This window comes from Tinamus guttatus, unplaced genomic scaffold, assembly GCF_059628265.1.
Source record: "Tinamus guttatus ecotype Peru unplaced genomic scaffold, ASM5962826v1 Tinamus_guttatus_pri_ptg000004l, whole genome shotgun sequence".
NCBI classification, from domain to species: domain Eukaryota; kingdom Metazoa; phylum Chordata; class Aves; order Tinamiformes; family Tinamidae; genus Tinamus; species Tinamus guttatus.
Genome location: NW_028288538.1, coordinates 3,871,812 through 3,895,374, shown reverse-complemented (window position 1 = coordinate 3,895,374; position 23,563 = coordinate 3,871,812). Strand labels below are relative to the sequence as shown.

General features: G+C 44.2%; 1 protein-coding gene across 1 annotated transcript; it reads left to right on the top strand.

Moving 5' to 3' along the window:
• Positions 1-14,226: 14,226 nt before the first annotated feature.
• Positions 14,227-21,744, top strand: ARRDC4 (arrestin domain containing 4). Its single transcript, XM_088537470.1, has 8 exons — positions 14,227-14,539; positions 15,150-15,216; positions 15,522-15,669; positions 17,509-17,611; positions 18,316-18,572; positions 19,098-19,260; positions 19,748-19,902; positions 20,051-21,744. Exons 1-8 carry the CDS (start codon positions 14,242-14,244, stop codon positions 20,105-20,107), a joined length of 1,248 nt encoding a protein of 415 aa, XP_088393596.1. The 5' UTR covers positions 14,227-14,241; the 3' UTR covers positions 20,108-21,744.
• Positions 21,745-23,563: the final 1,819 nt, after the last annotated feature.

The following is a 23,563-nucleotide window of genomic DNA, read 5'->3' as shown; positions in this document are numbered from 1 at the left end:
TCCCTCCTATGTATCTCCTTGGCTGCAAGAACCGTGCAGTGCAAATCCATGGGGGAGAGGCAAATCCATGGGGTATTTGTGCAGTTGAGGGGAACTTTCCTCCCCTCGGCCGGCTGATCAAAGCAGGAGGGAGACAGGGTCTGCGCTCGCTCCGCTGCGTTAGCCCAGCCTGGCGAAGCGGTTTCATTCGCCAGATGCCGACGCTCTCGCTGGCTGCCAGTTGTTTGTTTATTCATCTGTCTGAAACCGGTGACCACGAAGCCCATCAGGGATCAGAGCACCCGGACAAGAGGGCTGGACGGGAGCCGAGCGCGATCGCGTCCTGCGCGTTCGCAGCCAAGTGCCCCGACATCACATGCCGGGACACGAAGCTGCCCCATCGCCGTCGCGCTCCAGCAGCTGGGCTGGACGAGGGCCCAAACCGCTCCGGGGCAGCAAAACTCCGTGAAAGCCAGGGAGGCAAGTGCAGACTTGGGGTCTATGGCCCCCTTCCCAGCCCTCCGTGCAAGGGGGACAGCGGGTGTCTCCTGGGTGTCCCTTTGGTGCCGGTCCGCGCCAGCCAACACCTCGCACGCTGCAGCACACGAGTGCAGGGTTTTACACTACAGCGACACCCAAACGGGTGCCCAAGGCACCCACAGGTGCTCCCAGACATCCCAAACACGTCGCTGCAGCCGCTCCCTTCTGCTCGGAGCCGAAACCCCCGCGGCGGCGCTTCCACCTTCCCGCCGCGGGCATCGCTCCAGGAACCGCGCGCTTGTACGAGGCACAGCAGCGTCTTCTACAATCACACAACCAGACCGTAATGATACAGAGTCAAAAGCATAAACATATATTAAAATAGGTGAATACATTTATGTTATTCAAATATGAAGTTGAGAGGGAACTGAAATCATGCCAGTAGGTATGTGCAAGTGCAATTAATAGAGTGTTTGTTGCATTTGCAAGAATATCTGATAAGCTAAAGTCACCTTTGGCCTGAGGACACAGGCTGCAGGGACACAGAGGCACCAGAAGGCCTGGACAGAGCATCCACCTCCAACGTTGCTCTTGCTGTTTTTCACGCTGTTGGTGGATGGTTGGTGACACTAGGGAGGACAAAACCACCAGGCAGAGACCTCTCAGCCCCAACCTTGACCTGCTAAAAGGCCTGTAGAGCCTTTGATAGCAAAGGTAACGAGAGCGCCGAGCTCCTGCGTCCCCTTACGGCAGCTCCGGAGGCGGAATTCAGCCCCGAGGGTTTTATGTCACATCCAGAGGAGCAATATTCCATCAAATAAATACATAAATAAAATACATCAGCCCAAGATTCTTCCAAGGGAAGCATTTTATCATATGGAATGGCTCAGGGATTCAGCCTTCAACGAGGACTGTGCTTCCATCACAGATGGGATCCTGGGAACTGTACTAAATCACAGATGGTATACTTTTTCCTATAATTCACAAAATGGGCTATTTCTACTGCTTGCTGGTTTTTTTTTCTCTCTTCTCAGATTTTTATATTTTGCACATGGCAATTGCAAACATGGATAAAAATTTTTAAAAGGGCCCTTGAAAACATCTTCTTTTCACGATGCATGTAATCTTCTCCTGTTCAGTAAATCTAACACCAAAATGTCATTCTTCTCAGAAATTAAAGCCCAGTTAATTTTAATAGGATGGAGTTTACATTTTACATTCTTTGCTTATTTATCTTCTGTGTCATTTATATTTTCTCAGATAAGCTTGAAGTTCCCTAGTTACCCCCTGAAATATTGTGCCAATCGTGAACCCGTCTGGATGCAGCCAGGACGGGCCGTGGGGAGGTGGGAGATGGCACCTCATGTTACCTCTGATCCACTGCTCATCGGAGACGGCTGCTTGGCTCCAATTCATCCACCCCAACCACTGCTGGCCCTTAACGCACGCAGTGTATTTAGGCATCCTATAACCCCCCTGGGTGGGCAAAGGGATGGGTGGATGGAGAGAAGGGAGCAGCTCTGGTGCTCCACGGGGAGCCTCCCTCTCCGCCGTCGGCATCGGGAGCCGAGGGCAGGTCCTTCCCCCACGCGGGGAAGGCAGAGGAACTTGGGCATCCGCCAAACAACAACTTCGTTTTAAACCATAAAACAACAGATGGAAACAGGGAGATGGGGGTCCATGAGCAGTCAATGGGACTGTGATATTGGTTTGCATAATACGCTGCGGTCTCTGCATGCCCGTGCGCCTCCTCTTTCTAGCTGCAAAGTGACAGCAAAAAAAGCCAAAATTACATTTAATACTTTCTTGAAATTGCTTCACTGCTTTTCCATGCAAACGACCTCTCTAGCTGGCGCAGTGTTTTTATTTCTTTGCTGGTAGGAGAGGAAGACAGCCTACACAATATGAATAAGAGACAACGTAGCTACGAGCAAATCTATCTGTTCATCCACGGCCCAAAAAGATTCCGAGCTCCACGTGTTGATATCAGGACGGTAACAACTGAGTTCCTACCAGCATCGCGCTGTCATCCAACCTCTGGGGATCTTATTCCATATCCATTTAACTTTTCCACCTCATTTGCTATCACAAGCCACTCCAATGTTGTTGTCATTTTGTCGCTGTTTCCTATTTACTGATGTTATCAAATATTACACTTCACTTGAGGGTAATTTAGACAGCATTTCATGCCCTCTTCAATATAGAGCTGCTCAAACATTCATGTGTCAGCCCCAAAGCTAATGGCGAATCAAACCATTTCCTCCCAAACTCCGTGCAAGTCAATGATAATCTTTCCACTGGGCTTTGAAACAGGCTTTTTATGAGCATTTCTTATTCACTTAAAATCGGGATTGAATAATCCTTCGGCACTGGGCAGAGCTCAGTGCTGTGGTAGCACTGAATCACATTCCAGCTGCGTCCCCGTGATGGGGAGCTGCTCGTTACATACTAGTAGTCATGCTTTCACTGCCCTATTTTCATTTTCCTTACACTTCAGAAACACGCACAGCAATCTCCTAGTGTCACCAAACGAGATTTTGACCTATCTGAGAATATCTCCAGCTCTCACTATTAATGCTTGCATACCTAAGATGCAATCACACTTATTAGCACTTCCTAACTGCACAAAATCCACTCCTTCACTTCAGTCTCATGCCAGCGTGGCTCTATCACATGCACAGCACCTCTTTTTTTAGGGGGAAATGCAATTTAATGCAAGGTCTCGGAGGGAGAGCACCCACGAGGATGTGGCACAGCTGGAATGCACATGGATCTTGGCATTTTAACCCTCATGCACCTTTTCACACACAGCCCAACTATTCAGCCTTTAGGAGGGTGAAGGGGTCACGAGCCTAAACGGGGAGGATTTAGTAAGTTTGAGGCCATGCCATGCACGAGTTAGTGCAAACCTGATGCAAGGTAAAAAGATGGCAGAGCCCTGTGATCTAACAGCTGCACAGACAGGCGAGAGAATTGAAAAATCGGGAAGCCATACCTCCAGGAAAGCATTAAAAAAAAAGAAATCCCTAGTGCCACATCTGGTGGCATCAAATTGTCATTATGACATGGTATTTAAGATGATTTAATGGGTTTACTGCCGAGTAAGAACCTTGGAGTTTGCTTAAACTACTGTGCATTAAAAGGATGTAACTCTTTAAATGATATTCTGACAAAGTACTGCCTAAACAGTTCATTATCTTTCAGCAATACACACATATGCACATCAGCATGTGTGGGGATGGAAATAAACACATCAATAGGCAGGAAGATAAATAGACCCGCACACCTACATACACTTGCATTTAACGATATCCTACCGCAGACCTGAGCGAGAGCTCTGCATTTTGGAAAAATTCCCTCACTCCCCCGTCTCCTGCACCTCACACATCTGTGACTCCTGTCCACCTTAGTTACTCCTCACTTGGGGCAGTGGATCAGCGGGTGGTTTTGAAACCAAGGATTCCGCCACTAAAAACAGCCTGGGGAAGTGCTTGGGAAAGGTTGCCCATTACAGACAACTTCTAAGACAAGGTGCCCTGAGAAAGAAAAGGTATCTCTTTTCTTGCTGAATATTTTTAATGTGACTTAGCGGTTCTTTCACCTTTAGTTCCCAGAACAGTTCTCATTTCCTCTGAATGTCCCCACTTCTTATCTCAGGCCTTTTCAGCTTGTGGATTTTAAATTCAACCTAACTCAAAGTGGAGGCTCGTGGCTCCCGGAGTCCCTCCCCGCGTTCCGATGCTGCCGAACGGGGCCGTGACGAGGACAGGCCGCTCCGAGCGAGGACGGGACCGGCGCGCTCGTCCCCTCGCGCTGATTCCCTCCGTGCTGGACGGGCCGGACACACTGCGGCCTGGCCAGACCCGCTGCAGGTGCCTAACGGGGGCGGCTCGGACGAGCACCCCGGATAGGCGCCTTGGAGAGCAATAAAAAGAGCTTGGTCTCTTTTCACTGGTGGCCACCGACAGAACTAGAGGTAATGGCCACAAACTGAAGCACCAAAAGTTCCACAGGAACTTAAGGAAAAATTTTTTAACAGTGAGGGTGACGGAGCACTGGAACAGGCTGCCCAGAGAGGTTGTGGAGTCTCCTTCTCTGGAGATCTTCAAAACCTGCTTGGACGCAGCCCTGTGCCACGTGCTCTAGGTGACCCTGCGTGTGCAGGGGGGTTGGACTAGATGATCTCTAGAGGTCCCTTCCAACCTTAAACATTCTATGATTCTACAATTCTATGAATAAACCAGCCACCCGCGAGACCGCACCACGGCGGAGACCAGCACCCACCCAGCCACGGGCTGCCCCGGGACATGCTGCTACCTGTTCAGGTCTGTCTTTTATTTCTATTTATCAGTAACAAATTATATTGATTTTTCACATACATTTTATCCCCTATAAAATTCCACTCTTCTTATAAAGCGGGAAGGAAACAGGAATTTATCTGAAAGCGAGTCAGCTTCTTCTCAAAACTCAGAGGGGTCTTCAGCAACCAAAAGGTCCTTATTCCCCCTGCCCTTTTTTTCTTTTTTTTTTTTTTTTTTTTTTGCCAGGGGTAAAGGTTTCATGGTGAATAATTGGAAGAGGGAAAAAATCACCTCAGGTTGTATATTGGCACTTCCTCTTCCAGTGCAGTTAATGCAAACCTTTGATTAGGCTGCTGAAGAGACCACACATTCAATAATTTGAAGCAAAAGGTTAATGGTGTTATTACAACTATTATCCCTTTTAAAATCATTATCCTCTTGTTTTTTATGTCTATATTACCTTCACCTTTCCATGAACCCACTTTACCAGCTGTTTCCCTCTGTCATAAAGTTTGCTGAACATCATCCTAGGAATCGGATAAATGCCATGTTTTATCAATCAAGCCTAAGGGAATTCTGAGCTTCCCATAACCTAAACTGTAAAGGGAGATTATTACAAAGTTTCTATTTTGATTTTTAAATTGGCCATGAGTGAAATATACCCTTAATGTCAAGGTGTGAAATGCTGCAATTAAGGCATTATTTTTCTTTGGAAGTTTTACAGTTTAGCAAAGTATGAAAGCTAAAGACTTAGAAGGGAGTAATCAATTACAATTATTTTAAAATTGGTTATTTATTAGAAGGGCAAACAGTCCCAAGCAGAAACACACAGCATGACCGAAATGAAGACAAAGAAAATGTGCTAAATAGAAGTGATATCCAGTCCCATTTCAAAAGCTTCTCCTCAACTTAGCAACTTAAATGCTCTTGACTTTGAGGAAGATGTGTCCTCCTATCCCTCATGGTGGAAAATGGGAATGAACTTCCTAAAACTTCACAGTGAGACTGACCTCTACCTGCACGACAGTGTTTGGGATGTATCTAAAAGCGCATCTAAAAATTTTCTCTCCAGAGCCACAAAGTAGAGGAATCAGATTGTCCAACTTCAACCATCTTAATTTACTCCATCAACATTTGATAACAAGTTCCCCTCTAGAGTTGTTGGGAATTAAAAGGCCCTTCAAAAGACCTATATTAAGCAGTTACCTTAGGAGAGAAGGATGCGACCTCCAGAGATGCCCACCTCTCAACTGGCCATGGAGGGAGCTCAGCCAGAACCCACCAAGACTGGCCTGCATCTTAATGCATTTATGGGGCAGGTCAGTTCCCCAAATCGGAGGTAGTCACTGGTGTGTGGTTACGTTTTTACTGCAGTCCTGGTCTCTGCTCTTGCCACATCTCCTTTCTTGGAAAAGCCTGAGGACAGAGAGGAGATTTCAGTAAAACGGTGGTGGTGGGGAGACAGCTATCGATATCTTCTTCTAAGAGAAGCAGCCTGAAAAGTGCCTATCTGGAGCACAAATTGCCTCCTTGTTCCCATGTTGGAAAGTGCCGCTACAGCACCCAAGAGAAAAAAAGATTTAGGCTGGTCTGAAAAGGGATAGAAAGGCTTAATCCCTCCAAGCTTCACAGAGTTAAATATCAGCAACTGGAGGTGACAGGAGGATATGAGGATAGGTGTGTGCTTCTTGTAACAGCTAATTTCTTCCGTCATTTTCCACCAGGTGCCTTATATAATCCACTTCCACATGTTTTTCAGATCCTCTGGACATCATAAGTCAGTGTTTTCATCAATTACATATTGTGCCCAGGATCTAGATTTTGCCCTAGAAGAATTTATCTACACGGAAGATATTTCCAGTGAACTTAATTAAATTAAAAAAAAAATAGTGAAGGAAATTAAAGGCTTTACAGCAATCAAGTTTTAGAAGTGCTCGGATTTCATTATGCCAAATAAAAAATATCACACTCTTCTTGGAATTTGAAAAGAATCTGCTAATGATAATAGGTCTACGTGAAAATGCATTCTCTGCCGAATGGCAACAGTGCAGCATTTACGGAGCTCTTAGTAAAATAAATGAAGTACTCTGTGATTGCTTCCTTTGAACGGGGAAAAATACAGGTAGTGCATACTAATGTTTTCCAACAATAGTGGCTATCAGAAAAAAAAGCTTTGATCTGTGCAGATATTTAAGGAGAACAAAATGCAGGCTTTGCCTATGCCGTTTTTATAATCATGGATGCACGGGAGAAGTCAATGCCTATATAACTTTTGGCACTGCACATAGAAGAAGTGAGATTGTTCTTTCTTTCTTAGATTCTGAACATTTTGTGATTCAGATAATTCAGGAAGAAAAAAAATGGAAAGATTTACCACCCGAGAGATGGAATAAGAAGCAAATTCCCAATACAAAAGTCCTGTGACTGACGTGGGCTTGTCATTATCATTGAAAATAATCTTCTGGTTTGTTACAATGACAAGGGGATGTGTAATGTTATTCTGATACAAGAAAAGACTGGCACATTCATTGATCCAAGGAATTCTAATTCACCCCACAGAGGAAGATAAGAATCACTGCAGCAGGCAGTTAAAAGTCCATCTAGCCCTGTATCCAGCAATGCTTAATTCTTCATATTTCAGAAGAAAGTGTCAAAATAACAGCCCCATTGTGAGCACTTTAAAATGAACAGTATTAGCAGTAAGTGCATTCTTACCTCCCCTGCTTTCCAGGGCTGGCCAGCCCTTATGGCTCTCCACAGCAAGAGGATTTTTGATTTTTATGCGTGTTCTTGCTCTCTTTTATGTGTATGTATTCATGCATGTATCTATAAATGCACAGAGACATTTGCCTATTAGATATACACAGCATCTGAAAAACGTCCTCATCTTTTTCTTTATTTGAGAATAATTCAGGCTCTTTCTTTTAAAAGGAAGTACAGACCAGCCTTAACCAGTAACTATCAGCCACGTTCCTTCATTCCCATTTCGATCAGAGCTCAAACTGGTAACTCAGAAATTCCTTCAAGAAATGGTTAAGTATTTTTAAACAGGGTTAACCCACTAATGGTTTTACAAAGTCACCTGGGAAAATGGAATGCTCAGAATACGCTGAACACCAAGCTTGACTCATGACATGAGGCATAACATACTCAACTTCTTCAGCTTATCAAAAGAAGGGCTGGGGGAGTGATCACTCTTGACAGATATGTGGAAAAAGATCAGTAGTGTGAATGATTTGACCTCATGCAAAGTGGCAATAAGAAGAGCTACTACTTATAAACTAATGTTAATGATTTCTACCTTGAATTAAGACACAATTTCCTTTCAGTAAGATGAATAAAAGCTGGAGGTGACTAAGGAGGAATGTTTTGCTGTATCTTGGCACGATGAAGGCAAGACTCAGGATCTCCCCAGGATGTGTGCTCTGATGGACCTTCAGAGAGAACCTCGGCCCATCTGCACGTGCAGGAGGAGGATGCTGTAGCTCTAGTCATCTGTCCCCCTTGGGGCCCATGACATGAGCTAAGTGAGATCCAGATTCACTTCCACCACAGGCCATGCTCATAAAAGCTGCAGCTCTCCACTAAGACAATAATTATAATCAGATTTCATGCCTTGCAGCAGCAGCTGGTTACCTGTCAATGTAAGAGGCTTTTTTTTTTCCCCTAGATGTGCCAGTCACCCTCCAGCAGTAGTTGTGTTCTACTTCTTCCAAAGCACTGGAGACTGAACTTCAGTGTCCTCTGCTGTGACACTAAGAATGTCTTGGATTGACTGGATGATGTGGCTTGTTTACAGGTCCAGCATTATTCTCATCACCACATTTTGGAGGAAAGTTTGTTAAGGAGCTGCTTGTTTTAGTGTACACCTGCTTTTGTACCTCCTTCTTTCAGTTGGGGTTGATTCTCTTGATAGGATCAGGTGGAGACCTCTCTCTGCGACTCTAGCCTTAGGAGTTAGAGCATCTTAAAGCATGTGCACATCATCATTTCTCTAACATTCAACAGTCTGACAACAAGCATAAGCGCCTCACAAAGCATGCGTCTATTTAAAGGCATAATTATCCTGTGCCTATATTGCAAATCATGCTATAATAACAGTAGGAAGCTGCTATAAATGAGAGCCTGTATTCCCATTAGCAGAGTGTGACAGCGATCCCAGGCTGCTCCCGTCCTGCGGATCTCTCGTGTTGTCTCCAGCTGCTGACTCCACTTTCCACCCATTGTGGCTCTTATTCGACATTCCCCTTTGGCATAAAGCATTCCATTATCTCCGCTTTCTGCTGAAGTCGGATCTTTCCTAAGCCTGGGCAACAAGAGCAGCAATCAGACTGTGCTGTGGAAACGCTGCTGCACATGAACACTTCTGCAGCTTTGGTAAGACTGCATTGCTGGACCATGCTGAGAGCCACATGAAGCCACATCTGAGACTTCTTCAACCTGATGCTGTCCAGCAAACATTGCTTTGGAACTGTCTTTATTAAGATTTTGGAGATGCCATATGCGTTTTCTTAGGGATCCAAACCCAAGGCATTGCTTGGTGTGAGTTGGTAAGGCTCAAAGGTCACCACAACGCACACATTCCTGTTTACAGGAAGGCAGCAACTACAGACGAGTTCAGATCCAGACTTGCCCTTCCCTTCAGTGTGAGGTTTCCTGGTACGTGTCTTGGGTTCACCTCGAGTTCCAACTTTTTTCCGTCTGAGTAAAGAAGAGGGTACTCTACCAAGCCATCAAAACCCTCACATTACAGCCACAGCAGGAACCAGCTAAAGCAGCACATAACTAAGCAGCCAAATGAGTTTGTTAATTCCCCTTTGCCTTTCTGGCTATTAATTCCTTTGAGCTAGAACACCAAACCATGAGCCACACATGAATAATGCAGCTGCTCTTTCAGTGTGTGTTGAACAAGAGGAATCTCTATGTTCTCTGTCAAGCATTTGTAGGAATATTTCTGACAACCATACCTTGAAGGGAAGAGCAGGAAGCTCTTCCTCCAGAGAAGCCCTTCCAGAAGGCTCCTCTAATTGTGCTGGCACCACTAACCTTATAAATCTTTCTGTCCTCCAGGGACACTAGGATCAAGGGATGTTCTAACCACATCCATTTTTTCCTCCAGTCATGCTTCTCACAGACGTGCATAGCCATGGTAAACTCAAGGCCACCCTCAAGCAGTCTTAATGCCCAACTAACTTCTGGATTTGGACCGCTTTTGCATCAAGGAACTAAACACACAGATTCAGCATAAATGCATAAATGTTTAACCAACCCACAGACCACTCAGGTATTTTCATTTCCTCCACACAAGGGAGCATGATGGGGCCCCAAGTGCTGGCCCATGGGGCTAGTGAGCCGGGTTGGCCCTGCTGTGGGGACCCTGCAGGGCAGTCACAGCCATTTCCCCAGGCTTCGCTTGGAAAGCTCTGATACAGCTCGGAAAGAGGGGAAAACCCCTCCCAAGCCTTCCCCACAACTCTTCCATCTTTCCCCAGATCAGATGCTCTCCCACTCCCCAAAAGAAGATGAGAGGCAGCTCCACAGACTCAACAGGGACTCAGTCCCCAACCCAACGCCATCGGCCCTGCCCCGGGCCAGGTCTCCCCCTCAGGCAACCGCGCTGCCACTTGCAATCTTCTATTTCCAGCCCAAAGCTTGTATTACCATCGCTCTTCTGGCCTGTAACATTCTGGCCTTGTGAGCATCTGTCCAGATAAAGTGTGGACCTTCATATTCCTGGACCAGGAGCTCAGTATTTGTTTTTCTAAGTAAAAAATACGCTCGCTGGTGTTAGTACATTGGCAGTGGTCACACATCAAACTAGCTGGGCACTGTTTGCTGCAGCATTTGGACAAGCATCTCTGGCTCCTTGCAATCTCCTGTGTGTAAATGTCATTTAATTGTCTAAGAAAAATCTGGCTGACCTTTCAATTACCAGTAATGGAATAAAAGCACTAAAAGACTGTACGTGACAGCCAGTGTCACCAAAGTCCCTTCATCTCCTTGTGCTGATTAGGAGAGCCACAGAAAATTCACACTCGGCTGCGTTTTTGGCATAAAGCTCAGAAAGAAACTCACTGGTAAAAGGCCAGGAACCAGGGAAGGGAAGGAACTGTCTCCCACCCTCTCTGTTCCTGTTTCCATAAAAGGAAAAATCCTTCCAGATCGAGGATTTTTGCTTACCTGGGAGAAAAACAAAACAAAACAAACCCTGGAGGATGGGTGAGTGCAGAGAAAGGTAGAGCTGTATGGACAATTCCTCCCTCCAAAGCAGAAAGGGGGCCAACACGAGGTTTACGCACTGCCCACAGCCCGTGAGCCCTTCCTTCCTTCCCGCAGTTCTCATCTCCCAGCTCCTCCGCCAAGCTCAACCACAGCATTAGCTGCTGATCTGTTGGGTATCCCCTGGTTGCTGCCTGGTAAGAATGACACTTCATACCGTGGATACTATAGCACAGCAACTTCAAACACGGAACCTAACGTCTTTCCTAAATTAGCCGAGTTTCCCTCGTGCAGGAAGGGGTCAGGAAACATTTCAACTCCTTCCCCACAAGCAGTTCCTCACAAGTTGCAGCCCTGGCAGATAGAGACCTTCATGTCAGAGGTCACTGCTGTTAGGACACTATATTGTCTACGGAAGTGGTTATTTATATACCAGGCATATAGCACAGGCTCAAGACCTCATAGCCTATTTTCAATACATGTATGTACTGAAATAACTGAAGGTAATTACAACATCTAGAAGCTTAAACTGTTAAGATCCATCTGAATTCAGTGATATCATCACAACGGTCATTTCCAAATTAACCAGCAACAGGTAGGTTCTTCCTACGGCTGCTGGTAATACGTTCTTATAGTTGCTTCACCTTCATAATAAGCTGGGACCGATCACAGTTACAGGAAACTTTAAAGTAAGCTCTTTGGGTGCTCGTTATGGTCGCAAGTTCATTTAAGCTTGCTCAGACAGCCATTTCTTACGTGGTCCAGATTAAAGTGGCAAAATGAGTGAAAAGAAAATACAGTCACTGTGCTCATATAGGTCTTGCTCTTACACACACTTACACAGAGTCACACACTTAAGCCCACACTCGGTGTGTTCATCACTTGTTCCTTCCTTCTGCCTCTCAGTGACTAACAACACGGTGATGTTGTAGTTTCTATCACTCCTATTAGAGCTCCGCACTCTTGTTCCTTCCTTTTGCTTCTCAGTGATGAAAATAGTGACGTTGTGGTTTCTAGCACTCCTATTACGACTCCACTGTGCTGGTCAGCTAAAATGTCTCATTCACAAGAAGGGTGGTTGAGAAAACACTCGGTCCCTGCGTGATAATTTCAACAGGGAAGTTCTGATCCTTGAATCCTTCCAAAAAAAAAAAAAAAGTCCTAAAGGGCAAACAAACATCTAGAACAAGTAACACCTGTCTGTAACTGAGCTTTCCTACACTCCTGTGTCCCCCATGGGCTACCTGTTCCTCTTACTCAAGGCTTTTAATTCTCATTAACTCTGTCTAATGTTTTCTTTCACAATTGCCCATGCATATTCACTGACCTATCTAGCTCATTTGCACTTGCAAAGAAGAACTGGGAGGCAAAGTTTGAATCATTGCATAGCATCCATAGGTACGTCCATCCCTCCTCCCTGCGCTTTTTTTTTACAGAATCTAATCCAAACAGGAATAAAACTGAGTTTTTCTTTTATATGCATTGTACTTTCAAGATCATTTGCAAGCAACTGCGTAGACACGCTGTATCTAAGTACAATGTCCCTAAGCAAATACTCCGGGTGCACATCCAAGTGTGGACAGCTGCCTGGCTACACAATTAAGCTGATATTTGCTAATACAAAAATAATAAAAAAAGGTATGAAGAATGGCTTTATGTGGCATAGACAAATTCAGACATTCAAGCTATGTAACTTTTAACTAAAAATAACAAAGATGACGACCTTATATACCAAAATTCCCAAGTGTGATGGAACATTTGCAGTTTCTACAAAAGCACCCGGAACTCTTCCTCTCTTTTCATGCAGACAAAAACACTATCAACACGCCTATCCAGTGTCACATTCTCTTCTTGCCACACAGTTACTCAAAGGGGGCTGATCCCCCGAAAATTGTGAATCTGATCCACACTTTTACTTTATTGGAAAAACTCTTTTGTCAAATAATCTATTTATTTAAACTAGTTCAGAAAGCGCAAAATGTTGGGTATGGCTATCCAACCATTTTTAACTACTCAAACAACCACAACATTATTTTCTTCCCTTACATCGTTCTCCAGCAGGAGAAGGCATATTCATATCCAGCAGGAGAAGGGGCAGTGGTGGCCAAGGATCCAGACAAACCCCATTAATTCCTCCCATCTGTAACCACGTTCCTTTTCCCCCAGCGGTCCCAAGGTGCTGAGGTGGCCTGTCTGGCTCTGCACGAGGAAGGGCCCTCGTTACCAAAGCAGTTTTGAATACGCGCCCAGGTTTCGGGGTACAGGGTGTCACAAGGGCATGCCCTGGACTCCTGGAGCTATTTAAAGGCCAAGGCTCTGAGTGTGGAAGACATTTTTTCTGCTAATTGCAGCAACTGGGTGAGTCAGTCGGGGACTCGGCTGACAGGGAGTCACCAGACCGGTGCTTTCCTGTGCATGGAGAGGCAGAAGAGCCGGAAGAGGCCACCGTTGAGAGGCCTCGAGGACACAAGTGACCAGCGCTGGGACACGCCACTGCCACCACGCCGCTGTGCACGCCTTGAGGAGGAGGCCCCAATGCCATCAAAAAGCACAGCTCTTCCCGGTACAAGTTCAGCCACCGCCCTTCATACGAAAGGCATTTCATTTTGTAACATAGATACGTTGGCCACTTCCCATACAGGCTGTGTGTTTTCTCCTAGGCCGTGCGGTTTCTTTTGCGAGTGGGAAACACTGACAAACATTGCGCACATGCCAGCGGCTAACCCTCTCCAGCATCAGCCCCGCGATGTCTGCGGGAACGAACGTATCGCAGAGCCGCCGAAGCAGCGCGACCCGCCCGGCCGCCTCAGAGGCCGCCGGGGCCGCCGCCGTCCCCCGGCCCCGCCCGCCGCCCGCCCCGCCGCCATGGCCCCGCCCCTTCCCTCACGCTGGCCACGCCCCCGCCCGCCTGTTTATCCACAGGCTGTGCACGTGGTGGCCTCGCCCCGCCATTGGCCAGCGGGCCGGGCGGCTGCGCCGCGCCGCCAATCGGCGCCCTGTCCACGCGCATCCGCCTCTCCCGGATTGGTCCGGCCGCGCTGATCACGCAGCGTGACGCAAGGCCCGGCGAGCTCCCGCCAGCGGCCCAATGAGGAGGGAGGGGGGCGCGCTGCCGCGCGGTGGCCAATAGCAGCGCGCCCAGCGCGCCACGGGCCAATGAGGAGCGCGGTGGGGCGGGACTCCGCGCTGCGGACCCCGGCGCGGACGGGCGGTCTTTAAAGCGGCCGCGGAGGGCGGGCGCCCGCTTCCCCGCAGCGGGGCGATGGCGGCGGCCGGGCCGGGCCTGGGCGCCGGGGCCGGCGCGAAGGTGAAGACGCTGGCCCTGGTGCTGGAGGACGAGGCCCGGCGCGGCGGCTACTGCAGCGGCGACACGGTGTCGGGGCAGGTGCTGCTGGAGCTGGCGGGCGCGCTGCCGCTGCGCGGGCTGCGCCTCGAGGCGGCCGGGCGCGCCCGCGTGGGCTGGAGCGAGGCGGCGGGCGCGGCGGGCGCGGGGCCGCGGCGCGAGGCCGAGGTGCCCTACCTGGACGTGCGGCAGAGCCTCCTGCGCCGCCCGCCCGCAGGTGAGCGGCGACGGGCGCGGAGCGGGGGAGGCCCCGGCCGCGGGGGATCCCCCTGGCCTGGCGCCGAGCAGCGCGCGGGGATGGGGGGGAAACGGCCTCTCCCCGCGCGCGCTGAATTGTCCGCGGGTTTGGGGAGAAAAACGGGCAAAAAGAGAAGGAAATCTGGGCCTGGAAACATGACTTGGCAGCGCAGGCCCAGGGAGTGTGTTACGCTCAGGCAGGCTGCTCATAACGCTGTATTTTATCAACCTGGCCTTGTACTGCAGCATTTCAGTGCAGAAGACGGTCTGTTATTTATTATTTCTGTTAAAAAAAAAAAGTAGACTTACACTGTTAAAACAAAGAAGAAATTCATTTTACTCTCTCTAGAAGCCATCTTGCTGTAGAAATTGGCCACCATCCTGAACTGAAACTTAGATCTCCCTGTTTCCTTGATTTTTTTTTTTTCTTCATTGAAATTGCACCACAGAATAAATAAAGTGTGGGCTCCAATCCAGACCCCACTGGGATCAATAAGAAATTTCCTCCTTATAAATGATTTGAAAAAGCAGAGGCTTTGTTCTTCTGTTTATGGGATAAGTAAAACATACTATGTGTTTTTGTGCTACAGGTGAAGAAAGCTTAATTCTTCTAGATGGAAAACACGAATTTCCCTTCAGCTTTCAGCTCCCACAAGAGTAAGTGAAATAACGCAACCCGAGGGGAGTGTATTGGGCATGACTTGTTTTTGAAAACCAGATGAAGCAATGTAATTTGACTCACTTTATTTATTTATTTATTTATTTAACTATCAAACTGATTGGTCAGCTTTATACGTTTGTCTTTATCAACCACCCCATAGACGTGCCTGGCTTGTTTCAGCTTCCCTAAGGCCCTAAAAATGGGAGGTGTAAACTGGTAAACACTTATATACACAGGAAGCGTTCGTGTTTGGACCTGAACTGCAAGCTTAGAGGCGTGCTTTTGTGATTGCTTGTTTCAGGCCTCTGGTGACCTCTTTTACTGGGAAGTATGGCAGCATTCAGTACTATGTGAAAGCAATCCTGGAAAGGCCCGCGGCGCCCGATCAAAGCGTGCAGACAGAACTGCAGGTTATTAGCCATATCGATGTCAACTCGCCCGCGCTGTTGGTAAGAGGGTTTTTCCCCCCTGCTCCCCTTAAAGACAGCTGCAGAAAATGCATTTCCGAGAAGAATTCACATCCAGCCGTAACCATTTCCCTGTTATTCTGGAGTGTCATTTTCTGACTTCTGAAAGCATATAAGCTCCCTAAGCTTTTCTCTATAAATAGATGATCTTAGGTTGTGTGAATAGCAAACAGAGTGGCTTTTTTTAATACCATTGATTACATCCCTGCTGGCAGAGATGCTCTTGCCAAAAAGTTATGCAGGCTTAAAATGCATTAATAAGGCTTAACAATAATAATGCACGAGAGTAGAGTAGTTACTCTTACCAGAGCAACTACATTCACAGGGCTGCAGTGTCCTAAACTCTTCAATAATAGTAGGTTGAGGAGTGGTAATTACAGAAGAGTATTAATCATGCCCAGCCTGTCATTTATATGCTGGCCATTATGTTATGTATCCTTCTATTCTGCATGTTGTTTTCTAACATTAAGTGCATGCATGCAGCTGCCTCACACATCTTTTCAGTTATTTCCTTATGACAGATTTGGCCACATTTAAGCATTGAGCTTCTAATAATCACTAGAAATACTGTAGAGTAATAAGAAAGATCAGGCATTAAGTAATGAGAAAATAGGCAAGATGGAAGCTAATGAGCTGGATTCTTTTATCTCAACCCATATTATGAAAATAATATAAAATTATACCTTGCACTTTCATGATAGCAACTGGATCTAAATGGTTATTCATTTAAATATGAATGGGTAATTTCTGTTTTAATTGAAATGCTAGGATAATTTTAACTTTTCATCATAATGTGAATATAGCTAAGAGATGTTTTAAGCACTTCCTTTTTTCCCCTTACATGCATGTATTTTATTTTGTCTTTCTAGAGCTAGAACTTAAGTAAATTGGCAGTGATACATGTAACCAGAATACAGTGCTTATATTCAACATGGTGTGTTAGGAATGTGAAGACAGTGTATCCAGTTGCTGCAAGGATAATACTGAGTAGATAATACTAGGAAGGGGCTATGTGCAAATAGAGTGGCAGTGCCTGTCGTAATGGATTACCAGGCTCCCTCCAAAACAGCACAAAATGGCACAAATTTCAGACTTTAGCTACCCTGACTGCTGCAAATCTCTGCAGGTCTGCAGCAGTGCTCAGTGAATCATTTTAAGTAGCCTGCATCGTGGTTTGGAGTTTTAGTGAAGTTGGATTTTGCACCCTGGACCTGTGTGCTTATGTGTTGCAAGCTAAGTCTAACGAAAATCTTAAAGTGTAAATATCATCTAATGTGAAGGGCCTTCATGAATAATTAAGGTTTTCATCACATGAGAGTAAACATTGGTCATGTGCAGCTTGCAAGGTCTGAAGATGAATCAGTTTAGCCCACATGGTACACACTTAGCATTTTTATGATGGATATCAAAGGTAAAAATAGCTTGCTTATCTATTACTTGCTTGCAGAATAACTTAATTCTGCCTTCTCCTCCAGGGAAGAAGGTGGATAATAAATACTGCAGTTCAGTGGAGGGTGTATGTTCTCCTAGGCTTTTTAGAAAGTTACACTCATAAACCCTTTTGCAGACGGTTGGACATAGCTCTCGTAGACACTTGACACATTTTAAGCACACAGTAGGTTTTTAAATCATGCAATGTTTTCAATTGGCCAAACTGTGGTTCCACTTCACACCATAGCAAAACCCCAGCTGCAGTGAATAATACAGTGGTTTAGATCCAAGTGGATTTTAGGGCTAGATTTCAATGCCAAATGCACATAACATTAAGATGCAAGTGATCGGTAGCTTCATGCCATAAAACAAAAAAATATTCTTTTATAGACACCTGTTCTAAGAAGTCAGGAGAAGATGGTTGGCTGTTGGTTTTTCACCTCTGGGCCAGTGTCTCTGAGTGCCAAAATTGAGAGGAAGGGATACTGTAATGGTAAGAGTAGTTATCTTCACCCTTCAAAAATGTGAATATTAGATCTCTAATAGGTTTTTCTGTGATCTCTGCAAAGGCATCAATTGATGGATGGAAAACAGTTGGAGGAATAGCTCTATTTAGTGCATAATTTAGTGAGATGTGTATCTCACTTGGAAAAACAATCCCCCCACACCCTTCCACTGCTGGGAATATAAACTGAAAGGTAGTCCTGTTAATATTCTTATGGAAAGACCAAGTTCCTTTCAGTGAACAAAAGAAAAAAATGCTTTAGATGGGACAAAATATTTAAGTTGGGGATATATTTTTTTATGTACTTTGTGCATAGATTTACATTTGTGTAACAGCTGTAGCTGCCTCTCTGCAATCTTGGTAACATTAGATACACTGAGGAAGCATTCTGAAATTCAGTTAATATTGTATAAAAGGAAGACTGCATAATTTGAAAACAGAGCTTTAAAGCTTATTCCTATTACACTTAATGTTTTAAAATGAATCATTGTTTTTACTAAAATGTAGTAGGTGGCTATAATTCTGCCTGGATACTACTTTGCAGAGAAACTAGCTTGAGGAAACTTAACAAGTAGTGTTCTCATAACATTGCAGATGATGTATGTGCTCCGTAACATGTTCTGATATTCCCAAAGGAAAGTTGGGAAACACAAATCATTCATTGAACTTTCTCTATTTTTTTTTTCCTTTAGGGGAGGCCATACCAATCTATGCAGAAATTGAGAACTGCTCTTCTCGTTTGATTGTTCCCAAAGCTGCCATTTTCCAAACACAAACTTACTTGGCCAGTGGGAAGACAAAGACCTTCCGTCAGATGGTTGCCAACGTGCGAGGAAACCACATTGCCTCTGGGAGTACAGACACCTGGAATGGGAAAACGCTGAAAATCCCACCTGTATCCCCTTCTATACTTGACTGCTGTATTATTCGAGTAGAATATTCATTAGCAGTAAGTCCAGATTTTCATTCAACATGTGCACGCATTGAATATGAAGCTGAGTTGGGAACAAAAGTGTATTCTTTCCTGAGCAGCTCTGAGATTTTGTAGTAGGAAATGTTTCAGAATAAATATTGTGTATAGTTAGGAGTCTGAAGAACAGATTCTGAAACTGAAAAATGGGAATAATGGCAAAAATAGAAAACTCTTCTGAGGAAGAATAAGCTTGGTGGAGACCTGGAAAAGTTATTGGAGAGTATTTCAAGCTGAATGGGTTGTCATTCCCTTCATAAATGGAGAGGCAGGCCTGAAAGTTAACTGTGCAAATACTTTAGTCACCACATTATCTTAAGTCATCTACAGGCAATATATAAAGCTGAGGAATAATGAAAGCTTTCAGAATATGAGCTAAACTTGCCTCATATGAGAATTTTTAATACATTTTAGTGATTTTTAAGCCATCTGCAGTATAGGAAATACATATCTTGTAGATGCAACCACTTAATGGGTTCTTTTTATTTGGGGTTTGTCACATAGGTATATATCCATATCCCTGGTGCTAAGAAACTGATGATTGAAATGCCTCTGGTGATTGGCACAATTCCATGTATTGGATTTTCAAGCAGGAACTCCAGCATTACCAGCCAGTTCAGTATGGATATGAGTTGGCTGGCATTGACCATGCCAGAGCACCCTGAAGGTAATTCATCCTGAGCTTTTTAGAATACAGCTTAGCACTGTCTATAACAAGAGGATAGTAATGCCAGTTTAAGGACTGTATCAATAAAAATGCTGTTTAGACTCATAAGAAGCAAAGCAGCTAAATCTGACTCAGAATCCAAACTCCAGCTTTCCTTACCTGTCTGACTGCTTTCGATTTATTCTGCCCTGGGGGTAGGCACCATAAAGTTAATCATTATTGGATATAGCTTAAATAGAACCCAGACTTGTTGCTGGAATAGCCCTAGCAGCACCTCATTTCTGCAGTCTGCCTCTGTAGACTCATCTTAAGTAAACAAAAACATAGCTCTGCATCTAATACTGATGGATATAGGGTACTTAATTCAAAACTGTCCTACAGTGTTGAATAAATATGGTCGTAATGGTCTGGGATACCATAAAGCCACATATTGTCCATCTGGGAGTGAATATTTTAAAACCTGACAGTAGTACTTCCTGTGTTTCAGCACCACCAAATTATGCTGATGTAGTGTCTGAGGAAGAGTTCTCCAGACATGTTCCTGCCTATCCACCACCAATCGACTGTGAGGAACAACTGTGTTGTCCTGTGTTTGCTTACATACAAGAGTTCCGGTTCCAGCCTCCACCTCTTTATTCAGAGGTAAAAAAATAAACAAGTTTTTTGAAAAGCACTGCTGAATTATCAAGTTTTTTATATTGTCAGATAGAGGGGAATTAAAAAAAAAAAACTGGAAATGCAGAAATCATTGTAATTAGTTTTGTTTGTTTGTTTTCCCCCCACTCTTTAGATTGATCCACATCCTACTGATGTAGAGGAAACGCAGCCGGTTTCATTCATGCTTTGAAGAGGATTTGTAATGAGCATCATTGTGATGAATGTCTTACCTTTCTGCTGCTTCAGCTGATAGTGCAGCTAAAAAGGAAACAGTTTTCTTTTTCAAACTTAAGTTTGCATACAAGAAAGGTCAAGGAAAACGGAGATGGAGGTATGAGCATGTTTGGTGATGGAAAAGAACCTGCTGGATTAGTCTGCACAGAGGATATCATGGGAGCAGCTATGAATGGGGTACCATGAAAAGTACCTGAAAACACTGAAGGCCTTTTAAAAGGTGGATATTCTATATAAAGTACAAGGAGGAGAATTGTGGATGTTCTGAAGAGAACTTACATGTTACAAGGAACGCTCCAGAAGAATTTTAGTAATGATCTTGATACTGAGAACTTGGGTGGTAGAACAGAGTGGGGGCAAGAACACATTTCCAAAAGATTCCCCAGGCTTCTGGGGCTTCAGTTTTGCACTGTTTGCATCCAAGAACAGAACACTACTAAAATTTCACTCCAGCTTAACCTTTTATTTCATGAGAACATGCCCTTCTAACACCTGCCAAGTGGTACTATTTCATCACTCATACTCGATCTACAGGTGGCATGGATGACAGAATAGCTATTACACAATATTATGAAGACAACCAGTAATGAATGAAAGACACAAGTATGTAAAGGAAAATTGAACTTTGATAAGAGCTTATGCACTATGCTTTCTTTAAAGGGATCTCTTAAGGGAATTATTCTAGCCTCTTTTACTATGTAGTTCTTCTTCATCTTAAGCCTATGGATAGCATGATAAGCAGAAGCATGGCAAAGGAGAAACCTTTTGCCAGCAGCAGGTATACTTAGCAAAACGGACAATATTTATTTATTCAGAAGCCTTTATAAGCCTACCTCTGTTTTGGATATTTACTTACGGTCAGATCTGAGACCAAAAAAAAAGTCTTGTAAACCTCCAGTATACTTCAAGGTTCGGAACAAAAGGAACCTGAAATGGTTTCTGTGGTTAGTGAACGAGAAATAGGAGGCATAGGGAGAAGTGTAAATATACCCAGAATAGACAGAGCTTATAACTGAAGAGAAAGCAGGCATCAGGGGAACAAAATCCTCTGGAAAGGGCACAATGCTTTTCATTACTCCTGCATTTTTGTTCATAGGTGTATTGTCAGGGGCTGCACTGGTCATTTGCTACCCATCCTATTTCTTTTTTTTTCATTTTTAGTGTGTTTCCATGTTTGTTTGTTGCTGTCTAATTTTGTTTTGGTGCAATATTTGAATGTTTTTCTTCCTCAGGTCATTTAGAACAGTGAGAGTTTGTTGCTGCTAAGAATGAAGGCACAGCATTTTACTTGGCCCTTTGTAGCCTTCATTTAAAGTAGAATGTTTGCTTCCTGCCAAGCATCAGTCGGTCTGAGTAATCCACCCGGTGGCAATGCCATCAACACCCGAAGGAGCAGAAATACAGCATTCTCAATGTGCAAGTTTACAGACAAGTCTTGAAATTACAGGGAATTTTGAACTGCTAGAACTATTCCATGTGTCTTAAAGAGGGGTTGGAGTTTAAAATCCGGTGCTTCACGTGGTAGAACATTGTACTTTCTGAGAAAACTACAAGACTAGTAATTGACTTTCCTTCATTTCATCAGTAACTGCAGTTTAAACATGTTTAAATGATTTTGTATGAAATCTGTCTTCATTAAAGAAGCAGGGACTTTTCTACAGGCCTATATGGATAACCTATTTGTAGTCTTCTCTTAGTATGACTTCCTTGCATTGTTTAATTTCTAGCACATCACCTCAGTTCACTTTTACATTAGTGTAAAAGATGGATGGAGAGCAGCGTTTCCAAACTGCAGTTACTTTTTTTCATTTGCAAGTTTTAAGTAGTTGGCTGTAGCAAATGCAGCTTCGACCAAAATTTGAGTGCACGTATTAGGACCTTCTAAAAGTAAATGTTGTCTTAAGTCTCAAGATGTAGCTCTCATGCCTTTTCCTTAAATCATTGCGTGCTCATACAATCAATGCAGGATTTCCATTTACATCACCCTGAAAGGGAACAAATGTTTTCCTTAAACAGATATCATTATAGTTACTTGAAAAATAGTGTGGCAACATATTAACTTGCATGTTAATAATTCAAGATACTAGCTTAAAGAACACTAGGTGCTTATTTTTGACTGTAATACCTGATAGGTTATGTGTGCTACCTGACTAGCTGATTGGTATAAACATTGGTCAAGCAACAAAGAGCATGAAGAGTAAAGAGATGTTTTGCTTTGTTTTTTTAAATCTTTTGGTTGTTTTTTATTTTTTTGCAGATAAACTGTGGCCTTAGATTGTTTGCTGCAAAAAAAAAAAACAACCCAAACATCTAGAAGGTGTTTCTTAGGAAGCACATATGGACCCTTCAAAGGAGGGGTGAAAATAGGGTCAAATTCTGTTCTCTGACACTGGGCTTAGTGCAGAAATCGGTCCTTAAAATACTTACTTACTGTTTGCACAATAAGTTCAATATGCAGGGGGTTTGTTTTAATAACTTAACTGTGAAACAGTTTAAAAGAGACAAAAAAAATGCTGTTGAAAACTTTAACATACAGGAACATGATTGTATTTTGTACTAATATATGAGCCCTATGGGTTCTTTTTTGTTAATAAAAGTGTAAAACTTACAGTGGTCATTTTGTTTTCAGTTTAAGTCATGAACAGTTGCAATGTCAAGAAATACTTAGGTTCTATAATCTTTGAAACAGAGTTGCTCTCTGATCTAGACAATTTGCCCTCATCAGCTATCACCACTTTCCCTGACCTATCCCTGTATAGTAGCTAAAAGTTGGAACAAATTTTATCACACACGGCCTGCTCTCACTTAATCGTATTGGATATTACACTGGGTTCCTTTCAGATAGGGTTATCTTTAAAGTGTAGTTAATTCATCTCTATAACTGAGATACCTTGATTTTTTTTTTTTTTTTTTAAGTGTGGTGGGGACTTTTTGCTACTGTATTTTAGCAATCTATGAAAATACGTTCAGTGCCCAAAGAGGCACTACCAGTGACACGTGCTCCCACGCAGGGATGCACCGGAGCCTGCAGGCCGTGGTGGCAGCCGCGACACCCTGATGGTTGAGTTCAAACGCCTGCTTCTCATCCCCACTGCGAGCATCTAGCCCCTGAGCAGGGCCAGGTTAGGGCAATCAGTCACTATTTCAGGTGGAGCTGTTGAATATTTCTGAAAAAAGTTTTGAAAGGTGGTTTCAAACCTTTTGTTCCATTATTTCATTAGCGGGAAGGACATAGCACATGCTTAGTAAAATATGTACTATAAACCTCACTTAAAAGGTGTTTAGGAGATAATAGTTTGCAGACAGCTTTTTGAAAGTATTAAATTGCTCTACAAATGAAAGGGAAAAAAAATGGAAATGTCTATAGTGAAATCAGCATAATTTTAAGTATTTTCTTTAGGGTAGTAAATAA

What these genes read in the sequence shown, in the direction of transcription:
- ARRDC4 (XM_088537470.1), top strand. Translation starts at nt 14,242, where the DNA reads ATGGCGGCGGCCGGGCCGGGCCTGGGCGCCGGGGCCGGCGCGAAGGTG. An exon ending in TCAACTCGCCCGCGCTGTTG is followed by an intron (nt 15,670 to 17,508) that starts GTAAGAGGGTTT and finishes ATTCTTTTATAG; the next exon opens with ACACCTGTTCTAAGAAGTCA. An exon ending in CATGCCAGAGCACCCTGAAG is followed by an intron (nt 19,261 to 19,747) that starts GTAATTCATCCT and finishes CCTGTGTTTCAG; the next exon opens with CACCACCAAATTATGCTGAT.